An 18,460-nucleotide genomic window follows, 5' to 3' on the forward strand; every position below is an offset into this window, starting at 1 on the left:
GTTATCCCAAATGACAAGACACCATTCTTTTTTATGGCTGAGTAATATTCCATTGCACACATATATACCACATCTTCTTTATCCATTCTTCTATTGAGGAACACTTGGGTTGCTTCCATATCTTGGCCATTGTAAATAATGTTGCAATAAACATAACAGTGCAGATATCTCTTCAAATTAGTGTTTTTGTTTTCTTTGAGTAAATACTCAGTAGTGGAATTATTGGATCGTAGGATATTTCTATTGTTAATTTTCTGAGGAACCTTCCTACTGTTTTCCAAATTGGCTGCATCAATTTCCATTCCCACCAACAGTGCACGTGGGTTTCTCTTTCTCTACATTCTTGCCAGCATTTGTTATTTCTTGTCTTTTTGATTCTAGCATTCTGACAGGTGTGAGGTGATATCTCATTGTGGCTTTGATTTGCATTTCCCTGATGATTAGTGATGTCGAGCATCTTTTCATGTGTCTGGTGGACATCTGCATGTCTTCTTGGGACAGGTCCTCTGCCCATTTTTCAATGGGATCATTATTATTGTGGTGATGGTGATGATGATGTTGTTGTGTTGAGTTATGTAAGTTCTTTATATAGTGTGGAGTGCTCTTAATTCTGTTTTTAGGGCCACTATTACTTCTCTGGAATGGCACCCTTTTTAAAATCACTCTTTTGAAAATAAAGACATTTGACACGTGGAACTAAAAGTCTAGACCTTTGGCTAAAGAGTATTCTAAATGCATATCTATACTGGTAAAGATCTTCTGGAACAGGTTTCTCAAAATGATGCGTGACCCATTTTCATAGGAATTACCTTGTGGTGCTTATTTTAAAAACAAAAGTTCAGGGGCGCCTGGGTGGCGCAGTCGGTTAAGCGTCCGACTTCAGCCAGGTCACGATCTCGCGGTCCGTGAGTTCGAGCCCCGCGTCAGGCTCTGGGCTGATGGCTCGGAGCCTGGAGCCTGTTTCCGATTCTGCGTCTCCCTCTCTCTCTGCCCCTCCCCCGTTCATGCTCTGTCTCTCTCTGTCCCAAAAATAAATTTAAAAAAAACGTTGAAAAAAAAAATTAAAAAAACAAACAAACAAACAAAAGTTCCTTACTGAACTGGACTCCCCAGAGTTGTGGTTCATGAATCTCACATTTTAACAATCTGCCACGGTGATTGTAATGTATTTGGATCACAGATCACACTTTGACCAACTTGTTTTATCCCTACATTGCTGTTCCGTTTAGCATACCAACTGAAAGCATAAAGGCGAATCTATTGGATGGATATCCCGCTATTTGTCCTTAGGAGAGGTGTTTTGTTTTTTGTTTTGTTTTGTTTTGTTTTTACCTTCCATGTGAGGGCTTTATTCCTCATGTTGGACTCTGGATTTCTATGGTGGCATCTATGTAAATGGCAGTGGGAGGGGGAAAGTTGTACAGAGAAGGGAGTTGTACAGAGAAGGGAGAGTTCTGATTAGTTTCTTGTCTGCATCACAGCCTTTCGTTACTGGGATCCAACAAGAAGCACACATCAGAGGTGGAAGAGTCCTTTGAGATAATCCACCAGCTGTTCTCAACCAGAGGTGGACTGTGTGCCCACCTCTGCACCTGTTTGTAATTATGTGGGGTATTTCTGTTTGGTTGTCACAATGAGGGTTGTTACTAGAACCGGAGGGAGCAGAGACAGTAAACATCCTACAGTACCAGGGACTACAGTTCAGCGTTGTCCTGTCCCAAATGCCAATACTACCCCAGTTGAGAAACACTAATCCTATACTAGTTGAGAAAAATGGAGATCCAGAAATTAACCTTGCATCACTTTTATAGCATTGCTTATTTTCTGGACTTTTTTTTTTTTTTTTTGAATTGCTATATCTGTCTTACATACACTCTTCTTTAATTAAGTTTGTTAGTGAATAACATTTTTACCTAAAATGTTTCACTAAATTAGCTGCTATTCTAGTTCAACTTGTGTCATTCAGTTCAAGGTAATAAAATGTAATTTAGAGTCTGCTCCATGTAAAAGCACTATGGTGAGCCCTTTAGGGGTTACCATGAGTAACCCCTAAATATGAGTAAGGTGAGGTTTCAAGATACCCACATGAGACATAAGATACTTGCTCAACTACCAAAACACAAGACTGAGTCTGCTCTAGTTGGGTTACTCGTGTTTTGTAAGTAGAAAAAGAAGATCAGCCAATCCAAGGAAGAGGGATCTGAGAAAGGGTCATGAAGGAGGTGGCCCTTGAAAGGCAAGAGAAGAAAAGCAGTTGAAGAGTGCATTCTAGATATGATAAGCAGGGAGGAAATCATCAAAGGCATAGAGGTAGAAAAGATATGTCCAGGCAAATTTAGTTCTTTGGTGTGATGAATGGTGGCAGGCTAGAGGCCGATGACCAGTTAGAAAGTCATTGCATTGAGGTGAAGGTTGAAGGTGAATGATAGAGCACGTAAAGGGACTTCTGCGGGATTAGGCAAAGTTCCATTTCTTGATCTGGGTGGTGGTCCCGAGTTTTTTAGCCTCATAACTAATTAAGATGCACATTTGCTTTACATAGTTTTCTGTTTCACTGTTTTATTCTATAGTAAAAAGGGTTGGTTTTTGTTGTTGTTTGGTTCTTGTTTTATGTTGTTTTTTGTTTTTGTTTTTGTTTTGCTTGTTTCAAAGCCATCTCAGTGGTTCCAGAGAAAGGGAAAGAAGTAATCAGGCCTGAATAAGAGTGCAACCTGGTAAGCAAATATGGAGGCCATTCCAGAGAATTGACTATATGTGGGCACTAAAGAAAATAGGTGGAGTGAGAGAGCAGTTTGGGACATGATACATTCATGTGGTCATAGAACATTAATGTGTGTTCTATATGTGACAATACCTGGCAAGCGGTTAAGCAGGAGAGTTCAAATCTCAGGAAATGTGCCAGAAGATATGGAGATCAACATGAAGAGATAAGAGCAGAACTATGGAAACTGGAAGGTAAAAGAAGATGGCCAATGACAGAATCTTGGAAAATGGCTGTTTTGGAGGCAGAGTAATAGGAGTCAGTCAGGGACACAGAGAAGGAGCTGGAGATAGGAAGGCTGATGCAGGGTGGTGTGGCGTAAAACCGCTCCTTGACGGGAGCAGGGTCAGCTGCTGCAGATCGCTGAAGGTCTGGCAAATTGCAGAGCAGCGCTGGTGTCTGCTGGGGGAGAGGTCATATTGCAAGGGCAGGTGAATCAAAGGGAGTAGACTCCTCCTGCCAAACTGTTGATGGCAAAGGGAAAGAGACAAGTAGTATGTATGTCAAGGAGAAGCAGAGTTGAGGACAGCCAAGGAAGAAGAAATAAGTAATATATGAAGTGAGGCGGAGCGGGGGGTGGATTTGATGGAGCAAGGATGCAAAGCGGTGCTTCTCAAAGTATGGTCCCCAGACCAGCAGCATCAGCACCACGTGGAAATTTGTTAGAAATGTGGATTTGCTGCCACCACCCCAGACCTACTGAATCGGAAACTCTGAGACTGAAGCCCAGCAATCTGTATTTTAACAAACTTTCTGAGCATTCTGATGCATGCTCAAGTTTGAAAACCACCGAGCTAGAGGAAAGAGGGAGTGGCTTAACCCTGCGCATAGGTGGAAAGGATGGACTTTGAAAGGAAGGACTACTTCCTTTTAGATAAGAGGCAAAGAGAAAAGATGAAGAAGAGGGGAAAGATATCAGAGAGCCCCAGGCTTGAGATAAGGTCATCTTCGAGAACAAAGACCTGGGATGTTGGGGAGCTAAAAACACAGATGTGTACATCCAGCCTCCAAACCCTTGCCTTACACTTTGTCTAAGATATAATTCCTCTTTCTCTTTCCTGTCCAAAACCTGACTTTAACATCACATTCCACCTTCTACCTTCTTTAGCCTACTTTCCCCATCATGGCCCTCTGTAATTATTTTGTTTCATTTCCAGATAAGACTATATGTTTCCTTTGACTCTTCTAATTTTGTTACTTAGAAACAGGTCCTCCTTGTCCTACCTTCACAGCCTCCAGACAAGTGCTGAATAACCCTGTGGATGGACCGGCGCACAAGTTAGGAAATCAACAGATTGGTGTCCCTCCTCATTCTCGGTTTCTGTTCTAGATTTGGATTCCTTCCTCCAAGTGTCTAAGGCACCATTAGAGAAGCTTCTAGCATATGGCATTTTGAAACTCTATAAAAGATCGGGAGAAATGGAGGGCCAAGTGATAGGGAATGGTTTGAAAGAAGAGAAATGATTCCCCAGTGTAGGTTAATACTATGAATGACTTGAATGGACCCTCCATAAGGGGGAGCTAAGCCCAGACAGTGTTTGAGAAGTAAGATGTAAGAAACCGTGGAAGGGTTCCTGGAGTCTGTTGCAAGGAAGAATGGGTGTAATATCCATGTAAAGAAAACCACTGCCTTCCCCACTGCTGGTAGGACAGCTTGTGTTTTGTTTTGTTTTGTTTTGTTTTGTTTTGTTTTGTTTTGTTTTGTTTTGTTTCGTTTCGTTTAATAAGTCTAAGTTCATTACATTTGGCAAACATCATCAAGAATTGTATCAGTATGGGGCGCCTGGGTGGCTCAGTCGGTTAAGCGTCCGACTTCAGCTCAGGTCATGATCTCACAGTTCGTGAGTTCGAGCCCCGCATTGGGCTCTGGGCTGACAGCTCGGAGCCTGGAGCCTGCTTTGGATTCTGTGTCTCCCTCTCTCTCTGCCCCTCCTCCGCTCATGCTCTGTCTCTCTCCTTCAAAAATAAATAAAAACATTTAAAAAAAATTTTTTTTAAGAATTATATCAGTACACTATTGCAAACACACAAGGGACAACAGTTTTAACAGCAGAATTAAAAACTGTGACTCGCTCCTCAACAAGGAATCTACAAATATAACGGTAAACAAATATTAACTGTGCGAATGTGAGAAAAGAAATACCTTAAATCTGTAGAGGGAAGGTTATCTGTGAACACCAGAATGAAATACAAATGAGATTAAGCATGTTTGACATTAGGTTTTATTATAAACTTAAAGCAGACTTTCTGTTTGAGAAATTTTTTTTCTTTTTTTTTTTTTTTAGTGTCAGTTTTAAATCACAAGGTAGGAGTCCTATCAGAAATTGACTTGGCTTTGCATTTCAGGTTGAAACTCCAAAGTCAAAGCCAGAATGAAAAAAAAAAAAAAAATCTAAGTTAGTGCAAGAATAAGGGAAGGGAAACTGATATTGAGCACCGATAATGCATCTTTCATATATTCTAGCTCATTCGATTCTTTATTGCTGTGCAAGGCAGCTAACGTCTGTTACAGATGAGGGCCATGATACTCTGCGTCTCTCAGCCCCACTGGCCTGTGAGTGGCAGAGCTGGTATTTGAACTCAGAGCTTCCTAGCTACAAGCCCGGCATTCTTTCTGCTATGCTGTACCTGTTAAACTTACTGGGTTTGATATGCCTATAGGTATTCAAATTTTTCTAAACAATGGGGAGTTCTGTAATGATGATTGGCTTTATATTTCTATCTGTAAAATTGTACTCTGCTTCGTAATGAATTTCAAACAAATAAGATTTTGACATTGTGGTCAAATGGTGACAACATAAATTTTTCTTCAGTGTCGGTGTAATTCTAGGTAACACATTGGCATGATTTGGGGATTTGGAAGAACCATCTTTTACTTGTCTTTGCATCTGAATGTTATGCCTTAGATTGTGTAAAGTCCATATAGGTCCAGGGGCTAGGAGTATTTATGTATACACCCTGCTGTCTCAAAAAGCATTTCCCTTTTAGCTTTTCCTTAACAGTCGTATTGAGGTAAATTGGCATCCAGTAAACTGTATGTACAATTTTGTAAGTTTTGGAATTTGTGTATACCCTTGAAGCCATCACCACAATCCAAATACTGAACATATCTCTCACCCCCAAAAGTTTTCTCTTGCCCTTTAATAATCCCTCCTTTTTGCTTCTTGAAGTTTCCTCCCTCCCCAGAAAACCACTGCTTTGTTTTCCCTCCCCTTATATGAGTTTATATTTTCTAGAGATTTAAATAAATGGAATCATTCAGTACGTGCTTTTTTTTTTTAGAAAGTCAGTGTTCTTTCAGTCAGTAAGAATATTTTGAGATTCATCTGTGTTGTTGCATGGATCAATAGTTCTTTCCTTTTGGGGCGCCTGGGTGGCTCAGTCGATTGAGCGTCCAACTTCGGCTCAGGTCACCATCTCGCGGTCCGTGAGTTCGAGCCCTGCGTCAGTCTCTGGGCTGATGGCTGGAAGCCTGGAGCCTGCTTTGGATTCTGTGTCTCCCTCTGTCTCTGCCCCTCCCCCGTTCATGCTCTGTCTCTCTCTGTCTCAAAAATAAATAAATGTTAAAAAAAAATTAAAAAGAAAATAGTTCTTTCCTTTTTATTCTTGAGTAGTGTGCCATTGTGTGGATACACCACAATTTATTTCTGTTTTCACTCATCGATGAACGTTTCGGCTGTTGCCACTTTGGGGCTGTTACGAATGAAACTGTTAGGAATATTTATGTACACATATGGATATGTGGATATATTCTTTGTATGGATATGTGCCTTCACTTCTCTAGTGTAAACCACTTATGAGTGGAACAGCTAAATCATATAGAGACACATATGTAATGTTTTAAGGAACCCAACAAACTTTTCCAAACTGGTTCTACTATTTTATATTCCCATCAGTGCTGTCAGAGAGTTCTGTTTTGTCCGCAGCCTCTTCAACACTCGACATGGTCAGTCTTTTAAATTACAGCCTTTCTAGGGCACCTGGGTGGCTCAGTCAGTTCAGCGTCCTACTTTGGCTCAGGTCATGATCTCGTGGTTCGCGAGTTCGAGTCCTGTGTTGGGTTCTGTGCTGACAGCTCAGAGCCTGGAACCTGCTTCGGATTCTGTGTCTCCCTTTCTCTCTGCCCCTCGCCTGCTAACACTGTCTCTCTCTCTCTCTCTCTCTCTCTCTCTCTCTCTCTCTCTCTATATATATATATATATATATATATATCTCAAAAATAAATAAACATTAAAAATATTTTTTAAATTATAGCCTTTCTAATAGGTGTATAGTACTATCCCATTAGGGTTTTAATTTGAATTTCCCTAATTACTAATGATGTTGGGTATCTTTCCATGTGCTTATTTGCCACTTACATATCTTTGGAAAAGCATCTGCTCAAATGCTTTACCTACTTTTTTTTGGGGGGGGGGTTGCTTGTTTTCTTATTAACATACTCTGAGAGTTCATTACATATTTTTTATATGTTTATATGTAAGCTTACATGATATAACCTTTTATCAGATATATGATTTGCAAATATTTCCACCCAGCCTGTGGCTTCTCTTTCCATTCACCTCATAGCATCTTTCAAACTACAGAAGTTTTCATTTTAATGAAGTCTAATTTACCAATTTGTTCTTTTATGGATCACGTATCTTTTGTCATATTTAAGAAATCTTTGCTCAATCCAAAGTTACAAAGATTTTCTCCTGTACTTTCATCTACAAGTTTTATAGTGTTAGGTTTTACATTTAATTTTATGACCCATTTGGAGTTAATTTTTTAATATGGTATAAGATATGTGTTGGAGATATATATATATATATATATATATATATGTATATATATATTTTTTTTTTTTTTTTTTTTGATGTGGATATCCAAATGCTAAAACACTATTTGTTGAAAATACTCTCGGGGCGCCTGGGTGGCTCAGTCGGTTAAGCGGCTGACTTCAGCTCAGGTCATGATCTCACCGTCTATGAGTTTGAGTCCCGCGTCGGGCTCTGTGCTGACAGCTCAGAGCCGGGAGCCTGTTTCGGATTCTGTGCCTCCTTCTCTCTCTGACCCTCCCCTGTTCATGCTCTGTCTGTCTCTGTCTCAAAAATAAATAAACATTAAAAAATTAAAGAAAAAAAAAGAAAATACTCTCCTTTATCCACTGAATTACCTCCATTTATTTAGGTCTTATTTAATTTCTCTCATCTTTTGTCAGAATTATCTCCAAGTATTTCATATTTTTATTCTACTAATGGTATGGATTGTTTAATGTTATTGTGAATGGTATGGAATTGGAAATTACAATTTCCAATTATGTGTTGCTTGTATAAAGAAATGCAACCGATTTTTGTATATTGGTCTTATATTCCATAAGCTTCCTAAACTCACTTATTAGTTCTGCTTGTGTTTTTGTATATTCTATTGGATATTCTACATAGACAATAGGGTTGCCTGCTAATAAAGACAGTTTTACTTGTTCCTTCCCAGTCTTGATGACCTCTTTTTTTCTTGCCTTATTAGACTGTCTAGAACCTCCAGTGCAATGTTCAGTAGTGAGAGGAAGCATCCTTTCCTTGTTCTGATGTTTAAGGAAAAAAAAAATCTAGTCTTTCACCATTAAATATGATACTGGCTGTAGGTTTTCCCAGATGACTTTTTTCAGGTTGAGGAAGTTCCCTTCTGTTCTTAGGTTGCTGAGAATTTTTATCAGGCATAGATATTAGACTTTGTCAGTCAATGCATTTTCTGTACTTATTGAGATGATATTTTTTTTCTTTTCTAGTTCATTAATATGGTGATTTATTATATTGATCAATTTTTAAACGTTAAAGCAACCTTCTTGTATCCCTAGGACAAACCTCACTTGATCATGACATCTATATCTATATATTGATATGTATTTATATACCTGTAGAGAATATATATATTTATTAATATATTTTATGAATACCTGTTATATTCTTATTATCCTCTTACTATCTGTAGAATCTGTAGTGATGCCACTTCACTCGTTCATGATATTGGTGATTTATGTCTTCTCCCTGTTTTTCTAGTCAGTCTGACTAGAAGTTTATTAATTTTATTGCTCTTCTCAAAGAACCAGTGTTTGGTTTCACTGGTTTTCTATTTTGAAATTTTCTATTTTGAAATCTATTCCTATTTTGATTTTTCTATTATGTTTTTGTTTTCTATTTCATTTATTTTTGTTCTAATCTTTACTTCCTTTCTTCTGGTTATGTTGAGTTTAACTTCTTGTGTGTGAGGGGGTGCTTTTTTGTTTGTTTCTTTTGTTTGGAGTGGAGTCTATTGACTTGAGACCTTTCTTTTCTGATATAGGCATTTTAGTGCTATTAATTCCCTCCATGTACTGCTTTGATATCATCCCACAAATTTTATATGTTGTATTTTCATTTTCATTCAATTAAAAATATTTTTCAGTTTCTGTTTTGATTTCTTCTTTGGATGCTAGGTTATTTACAAACATTATTTATTTTCTAAATATTGGAGATTATTTATAGAGAATATTGATTTTTAATTTAATTCCATGATGGGCAGGGAACATATTTTTATATGACTGGAAATCTTTTAACTTTGTTGAAAGTTAAAATAAGATCCAGAATGGGTAGGGGTGCCTGGGTGGCTCAGTTGGTTGAGCATCTGACTTGGGCTGGGGTCATGATCTCACAGTTTGTGAGTTTGAGCCCCATTTTGGGCTCTCTGTTGTCAGCACAGAGCCACATCAGATCTTCTGTCCCCTTCTCTCTGTGCTTCTCCCCTGCTCATGCTCGCTGTCTCTTTCTCTCTTTCGAAACTAAATATTAAAAAAAATTTTTTAAGAACCAGAAATGGATATATTTTGGCAAATGCTCCATATCTATTTGAAAAAAAAAAAAGTTTATTCTGCTATTATTGGGTGGAGTGTTCTATAAATATCAATTAAGTCATGTTGCTCAATAGCATTGTTAAAGTCATCTATAACCTTGGTTATTTTCTGTCTACTTCAATTAATTATTGAAGAAGGAGTATTGAAATCGCTCATTATAATTGTGGTTTTGTCTATGTTTTCTTGCAGTAATACCCATTTGGGCTTCAAATTAGAAGCTCTGTTATTAAGTTCATATACATTTAGAAGTGTTATCTCTCCTTCTTGAATTGGCCCTTTAACATTATAATGTGATCCGTTTTATATCCAGTAATATTCTTTGCTCTGAAATCTACTGTCTGGCATTCATATAGGCAATCTGGAATTCTTCTGACTAGTGTTTCTTGGTATGTCTTTTTACGTTTAACCCACTTGTGCTTCACATTTAAAATACACTTATTGGGGTGCCTGGGTGGCTCAGTCGGTTTAGTATCTGAATCTTGATTTTTGCTCAGGTCATGATCCCAGGATCATGAGATTGAGCCCCACATCGGGCTCTGTGCTGAGTGTGGAGCCTGCTTAAGATTCTCTCTCTCTCTCTCTCTCTCTCTCTCTCTCTCGCTCTCGCTCTCGCTCTCTCTTTCCCCCTGTGCCCCTCCCCCCGGCTCACATGCTTTCCCTCTCTCTCTAAAAAAAAAAAAAAAATAGATTCACTGTAAACCGCATATACTTGCATCTAGCATTTTATTTTTTTACTTTTTATTTTTTTGAGAGAGAGAGAGAGAATGCAGTATCTTAATCCAACTTGACACTGTGCCTTTCATTTGGGGGCATTTATACCATTTTCACTGAATACAAGTACTAATGTGGCTAGATTTAAATCTGTCATTTTGCTTTTTGTTTTCCATTTGTTCCATCTTTTTCTTTCTCTTTTCATCTTTTTCTCCTTCCATTCTATTTTATCTCCTTTGTTGACTTATTAGCTATAATTTTGTTTAGCTGTTTTAGTGGTTACTTTAGGTTTTATAATATACATCTTTAGGGGCTCCTGGGTGGCTCAGTCGGTTAAGCGTCCGACTTCAGCTCAGGTCATGATCTCACGGTGTGTGAATTCGAGTTCTGCATTGGGCTCTGTGCTGACAGTTCAGAGCCTGGAACCTGCTTTGGATTCTGTGTCTCTCTCTCTGTCTGTCCCTCCCCCACTCATGCTCTGTCTCTCTCTGTCTCTCGAAAATAAATAAATGTCAAAAAAGAAATTTTTTTAAGATTTACAGTATGCATCTTTAGCTTATCACAGTCTATCTTCAAGTGATGGACCACTTCATCTACACTATAAAAACCTTATCATAGTATACTTCTATTACTGCCCTCCCAGTATTTATGCTATTGCCTTATATTTTACTGAGGTATATGTTATAAACTCCACAGTACTTGTTATTTGTTTAGCTAGTCCATTCTATTTCAAAGAGTTAAATAATTTTAAAAATCTTACATATTTGCCCATATAGTTACAATTTTTGGTTCTCATCATTTTTTTCTGTTGATTCATATTTTCGTCTGCTATGATCATTCTTCTGCCTGAATGACTTCCTTTACATTTCTTGTACTATAGATCTACTGATGATTAATTCTTCGAGGTTTTGTATGTCTGAAAATACCTATTTTACATTTTGGGGGAAAATATATTTTAACTGGCTATATAATTCTAGGTTGACAGATTTTTTTTTCCCATTCAGTCTTTAAGGATGTCAGTCCACTGTCTTCGGACTTGCCCATTACTCACAAGAAATATACTGTCATTCTTACCTTTATTTATATATAATGTGTCTTTTTTTCCTTTGGGTGCTTTTCAGCTTTTCTCTTTATCACTGCATTTGGGCAATTTGATTATTTGTGCCTTATAGTTGTCTTCATGTTTCTTGTGCTTGGAGTTGGTGCAATCTCTTGATCTGTGGGTTAATAGTTCTCATTAAATTTGCAAACATTTCAGCCATTATTTCTTCAAATAATTTCCATGCACGCTCCTCCCTCGCTTCTGTCCTTTGGAAACTCAAGTTACACATATTTGAGGTCATTTAAATTTGCCCTACAGCTCACTCACTAAACCTCTTTTAATTTATTTCTATTCTTTGTTTCTGTCTGTATTTCATTTTGGACAGTTTCTATTGCTTTGTTTTCAAATTCACTTATCTTTTCTTCTGAAATGTCTAATCTGCTATTAATTACATCTGATGTATTTTTTTCCTCTCAGACATTGTAGTTTTCGTCTTTAGAAGTTTGTCTTGGGACTTTGAAAATATCTTTCTTGTTTCTATTCATGTCTTTAAATACAACGAATATCATTACAATAACTATTTTAATGCTCTTGTCTGTTAATTTTAACATCTGTGGCAGGTTTAGACTGGTTTCAGTTGTTTGAAACCAGTTGCCTCATTATTGGTTGTGTTATTTCAATTCCTTGCATGCCTGGTAATCTTTGATTGTATGCCAGGTATTTTATATTGTATCGTGTTGGAATCGAACGTTGTTGTAGTCCAGTAAATGTTTCTGAATTTTGTTCTGGGTCGCAGTTAAGTTATTTTGAAATAACTTTTGGGTCTTGCTTTTAGTATTTATTAGGCAGAACCCGAGTAGCATTTAGTCTAGGACGAAATATTCTCCCCTACCGAGACAAGACCCATCTGAGGACTGTACCCAGTACCCTGTAAACTATGAGGTTGAATTGACAATAAAGAGTTTAAACAGGTTTTTCGTGGATGTTTCCTGCGGAGGAGGAATTGGGCAATAGAGTTAAAACTGGAGGGTAAGTAGAGTTAAGATATTTTAGGAGAGAGAAAATAACTACGTTTGAATAGTGATAGAAATGATCCAGAACAGAGGTGGTGCGATAGGATAGGGGAGGGAGAATTGCTAGAGCCATATCCTAGAAAAGGTGAAAGAGGCTGCACCTACTGTATAAGAAGAGGTACTAGATTTAGATAGGGGTATGGCATCTTTTTAAAATTTTTATTTTATTTTCGAGAGGGAGAGAGAGAGAGCATGTGAGCGAGGGAAAGGGATAGAGGGGAGAGAGAGAGAGAATCTCAATCAGACTCTATGCCCAGCGTGGAGCCTGACATGAGGCTCAGTCCCACGACCCTGGGATCATGACCTGAGCCGAAGTCAAGAGTTGGATGCTCAACCGACTGAGCCACCCAGGCACCCCAGGGTATGGCATCTTTAATTCCTCAATGATAACAGCAGGAAGGCAGGGTAGATGGGAACAGATGCTGTTAGGAGCAGAAGTGTGGTGGTGAGAGTAGGTGGAAGTTCTCATCTGATACCTGCAATTTTGACAGTAAAGTAGGAAGCCAGGTGATCAGCTGAGAGTGAGGGTGAGAGAGGAAGTCTTAGCATTTTGAAAAGAGAAGGTAGTGCAAAATAACAACCCGGGAGACTGGGGGAGTAAGTGGACAAGGGAAGTCTAAGTATAACTGTTAGACATCACCAAGAGTCCACTTGGGGTTCATGGTTATGAATTTAAAGCAAAGCCAGTCAGGATGCTTTTGTGCTTTCTCCAAGCACACTCAGGTGCACAGGTGCAGTCTCAGAGCAGGCAGAGGGCTGGATTTAACAAACGGGAGGGAGTAAGAAAGGGAAAAGGGAGTAGAAGAATGAAGAATGGTTGAGATTAGAATACCTTCTGGAAGGAGTTAGCTGCGAAAGGGCTGGTCAGAGAGTAGGTCCGGATTGTAGTTATTCATAAAGACAAGGTCTTGAACAGTGTTGCTCAACAAATAGGCCATACGCTGGAGCCAATATGTGAACTGCATGCTACTCATCTGCAATGAGGTAAGTTCAGAAACTGAAAGTAAACGTTTAGGAACACTACTGTGCTATCCAAGCATATGATCGGTGGACTTATATTTAGAATGTCTTGGCTTTTAAAATCTCATCTGTCTATTAATTTATATTGTATTTTACAAAAGGGTTGGTCTGCAACAGATTGGGTCTAAAAACCATAACAACAAAATCTGGTCCTTCCCCACAGCTAAAATACTGCTCTAGTGTACATGACCATCCTGTGAGTTATCTGAGAAGGGTGGAGGGCAAGGTCATTGGAAGAGAAGAATTGGAAGGCCCAGCTTCTTGAATATTGACATCACCATCGTCAGTTTCCTTCCAAGGTGGAAGGTCTCCTGACTGGATAGCTCCAGCGGGCACCCTTCTCATCGTATGCTACGTGAACACCGTAACTCCAGAATACAGTGTGAATGGTGTTCTCAAGAAGGTGGCCATTGTCCTCTCCATTTTACAGCTGAGAAGGAAAACTCTGAGTTCACATAGCCAGTCAAGGAAGGAACCAAAATTTGAACCTAGGTGTGCCTGTCACCCCAAAGCTGAACTCTGTCTATACACCACTCTTTTGTCACATGCTTACAGTTATGGGGATAGCATGGCCATAAGCCTCATGAGAACTAAGACAAATGCCTTTGGGGAATGTGTTGTGGTCCATGTGGCCAAGCCAAGCATTTCAGTTTCTTTTAGAATCACTCGTTACATCTGCTGTGGTATCACTCGTTACATCTGCTGTGGTAATCCACAGCCAATTGCTATCTAGGCCCCTGTCTCTCCAATTTGTCTTTGTTGAATCAAAGGCTGAAGCACCTCAGGAATCCAACATGCAGTACCCACCACAGGATTTCCTACATTTTCTGTTCATGTGCTTTAGTAACTACTTATGTGTTAGAAGCACTTTCTAAATAACGGTTTACAACATGGTAAGATTATGAGTAATTTTCACAGTTCTCTCTTTTTCCTAAAATTTGTGCGATGGGTACGTTATTTTTATGATTTGAAAAGGTCAAGCATAGATCTATACTTTCAACTAGCTTCTTCATGTAGTAACTTTTTAGGACTCTTAGGTCTCTGATGAGGGCTCAATGGGCCCGGTTTCCCAGGGAGCTGGAGTTCCAGCTGCACTGGAGGCCTCAGCATTTCCATAAAAGTTGATATCGGTTGTGTCCCACTCTCCTCAGGTGCATGGAGTTTCTGAGGAATTAATCTAAAAACAAAGTAAGCCTTAATCTCTTAGGGCTTCCCTGGTTTTTCCATTCCTTGGCTCTCCAGTAGGCCCAAGTAAGTACAACAGTAGAGTTAATTTAGAAAGCTTGTCCAAGTGTCATGGCATGACACGTTCTTCTGGAAAGCCCTCCCTGGAGCTCCATTATGTCTGTATGCTTACACAACACATAGGACACAGCATCAGAATTATAGGTTTATGTATCTGCATGTCCTGCTAGGCTGCCATCATGAAGATACAGCCTGTGGCACAGCGCAGGGCCTGCGACACAGTGGGTGCTCAGTAACAACGAGTTGATGAGTGAATGGGGAACTGATGCTCAGTCTGTATAGATATTTTCGTAGTGATGTGTTTAATCTTTTCTGCGTTAAGAAATTCACTACCACTTGTGTACATTAGTGTATAGGGGAAGAACTTTTGGACTTACCGACATAAGACTTGTTTTTTTTATTCAAATATATGGCTTTTCACCCAGGGAAGATGGAAAAGAAATAAAGAACCCACCAGGAAAACCAAATATACCTGGACAGGGTTGAATGTGCTCACTCAGTTTGGTTTTAAATAGCAATCAAAGTAGAAGATAGGAGCACAATTTTCCTTTGAAAAATAGCACTGCAAATCACTTTTGATGTGGAAAGAGGAATCGTTAAGTACTTTAACGTGGTAAGATGCTGATTATCCCCGTTATTAATTAAAAGTAACTTAAAATCTTTGGCTGGCTTCATAAGCACAACTAGAATTGTTAAATATGTGCTATTAATTATTGTTGCTAATATGAGGTTTAAAACCTGATCCTCTTAGGGAGACTAAGTGGTAGGATGGGTGAATTTTAAAATGTGCCTAAAGACTAGAACTACCAAAAATGAAAGTTGGCTCTTCTTCCATCCTGCCAAATTGCTCATTCCCTCAATCAGAAAGGCAACTGACATGCCAGGCAAGATAGATACACACTAAGTTTCACATCATTTATTTTTATAAATTTGTATTCCAGTCAGACGGGGAATACTTTGATCTCAATATGTACCTCATTGATGTTAAGAGTATGGACTCATTGTAATGACTATGGTAAAAATAAGATGTTTTTCCCTGGTTCATCTACAAAAAAAAAAAACTATAAAAACTAGCACAAGCTTAACTATTGTATCTAAATAGAGAATTCTTCCTCTTCTAGATTTGAAGACTAAGTAAAATACAGAACAGACAGTTACATCCTTAATTTTTTCATTATACCTTTTGAAATAATTTGTATATACCTTTTAAATAATTTCAAGTGCCACAAAAAATAATGTTAATAGCTCAAAATCAAAAGTTAAAAAAAAAACCCTAAGTATAATTTTTAAAATCTTTTTCTCCTCAAGCGTTTTACGATGGGATAATGAGACAGATGTCTCTCAACTGGAAGGACATTTTGACATTGTTATGTGTGCTGACTGGTAAGTACATAAAAATCATAAAACTCCTGTTAGAAAAAATAGCTTTGCTGGAGTAATTGGGCTGTGCTGCTTTGCTGACGGCTAAGCCAAGTCAACAAATGAAGCACAAAGCCACCTTAACCTCAACAAATTAATATTCATCTCCATGTGACAGTTATAAGGTAGTCTTCTATCACACAGTAACTTCTACCACATTATTTCCCAAAGATTGATTTTGAGAAGCATTTCCATTTTCTGGAATTGCCTCTGTTTCATGCTTGACGTATCAGTAAATGGACGACTTAGGCAAATTGCAAATAATTATGGCTCGGAGAGGAATAGTCTGGAGAAAAAGGAGTTTATCAACACAAACAGCTCAATTAGCTTACTTCTTAGGAGAGATCTGACTATTGAGATAAGGGAATATAGGTACATGTGTGTACACGCACGTATATGCTCCTACAAATAAACGTATTTGTGGAATATCTTCGGGGAAATATCTTTTCTTAAAATGTATGTTTGTTATCTAAATTTTCAATGTATTCAATTATGATATTTAATTATACACAAAACAGGAATTATAAAATTACATTTTATTGTTATGCAAATAACATTAAAATCTCTGTCAGGTGCCTGCGTTTTAAAAATAATTTACATTAGATATTTTGTCTTTTCTTTTAGCTCAATCTACTCATTGTTAATGAGAGTCTGATCCCAAGTTGCAGGATAAATATGTATCAAACCTTAATAATTATTTCAAATAATCTTAGGTATTTTCTTCATGCACGTCAAATAAGAATCATTTCACCATACGGGGAACGTTGACAGTTCTAAAGTATTTTTTTCCCTGGTAAGAGTAAGATGTTATTTGTCGTTTTATCATGGTTTTATGACACTTTAGATTTGAAAACACAAGTTTGGATTTTGAAGAAGTTCTGTTGTATCAATCAACCCAATTACGAGATCCGGAACCTGGAGAAAACTTTCCCCAGAGAGAAATGGGATGAAATTTTCGGGCCGTCATTATTATTATTATTATTATTATTATTATTATTATTATTATTCTAAGTAAGATTTTCAATAGGTAACTCTTCTACGTAAGTCACTGGAATTAGATTTGCTTTCTTTTTTCTTCTGAAAAATCCTTCTCAAGGGAAAAGAAGGAATTTGTTCTATTTCTAGTTTTCCATGGCCTTTTAGTGTCTTTGCACCCAATTTCAGAAAACCTTGTTCCAAAAGAGGGAGAAACAGATTTTGGACTAATCGTTGGTATGGTGCCTAATGTTATATCCCTCATCTGATCAAAACCAAGGCACTAAAACTTCACCATACGATTTGAGCAAGTAATTTAGTAACTGCCTCTCCTCACCAAATATGAGAAAGGATCCTCCAGGTTTCATTGCACAGGTGAAGATAATGCTGGCAGGATTAGATGAGATTAAGCATGAAAGATCAGAGAGCAGCAGGAAGAGGGAAGCAGGGAGGCATCTTCTTGGAGGTTTAGACAGGGTCGCAGGCGTGGGCTCTGATATGTGGAGAAAGTCAGGTCTGGCTGGGAGATTTAGAGTTAAATGTGTCCCTTACACAAATATCAGAACAGCCTGGCTTTGTCAGACCTTGCGCTATGGACACACACACCATGTCATCCTATTTGTACCAGAGAGACAAGCAGCGGAAGTAAGATTTAAGCTGTTTTCTGATTAATGTTCTCAGTTAGGTTAAAAATAGCCACACAGCATGTTTGAGAAATAGTCTTTTTTTTCCCCTAGCGAGCAACAGGGTCACGTACAACCGATATACATAATGCATATTCAGTTGAGGCTTTCATTGCAAATACATAACATAGCACAATGTTAGATGTATACACACAGACACACACACATCCAGGAGCTATGTGAGTATTTACGGATTCAAATGAACTAAATATACCAAGTTTTATTTTACAAATGGCTTTTCTATGCGTGAGTTGTTAAGTTTTTTTTTCCCCCTGGTGTCGTAAGTGCCAAAATGTCAGCCTGTTTATAATTTCCCATTTGTAAATGTGAAACATTAAGCTAGTCTCACTGCAATGCCGATATGATTTCCAAAAGAAATGCTTTGGTAATGGTCTCTCTTCATATTCACAGGGATGGGTAAGCTGCTTAGAAACTTAGAAAGCACAGTGATATTTTTAATATGCATGTTGTACACATAGCAGTGAAGCAAAGGCTCCGTGAGCTCTTTATGTCCTGACGATTTGGTGTTGCTCTGTCAGTGATTGGCGTGGGTGATGCTTCTGGGGACGGGCAGGCAGACCATGCTGCATTTTTTTTTTCCCACAATGTTACAGAGGAGGGGAAAAGAAAAAACAACTCTCTTTAGACACCACCTCCAAGATG

At 38.3% G+C, this 18,460-nt stretch overlaps 1 protein-coding gene across 5 annotated transcripts in view; it reads left to right on the forward strand.

Moving 5' to 3' along the window:
- The window catches only part of CAMKMT (calmodulin-lysine N-methyltransferase), a 405,258-nt gene that overhangs the window by 363,684 nt on the left and 23,114 nt on the right, over positions 1-18,460 (forward strand). For all 5 annotated transcript variants that reach the window (XM_027072551.2, XM_027072553.2, XM_053200545.1 and 2 more), the window contains one exon: positions 16,029-16,103. In XM_027072551.2, coding sequence (XP_026928352.2) covers positions 16,029-16,103 — 75 coding nt within the window. The remainder of the gene's footprint in view (positions 1-16,028; positions 16,104-18,460) is intronic.

The sequence above is a fragment of the Acinonyx jubatus genome, chromosome A3 (genome assembly GCF_027475565.1).
Source record: "Acinonyx jubatus isolate Ajub_Pintada_27869175 chromosome A3, VMU_Ajub_asm_v1.0, whole genome shotgun sequence".
NCBI classification, from domain to species: domain Eukaryota; kingdom Metazoa; phylum Chordata; class Mammalia; order Carnivora; family Felidae; genus Acinonyx; species Acinonyx jubatus.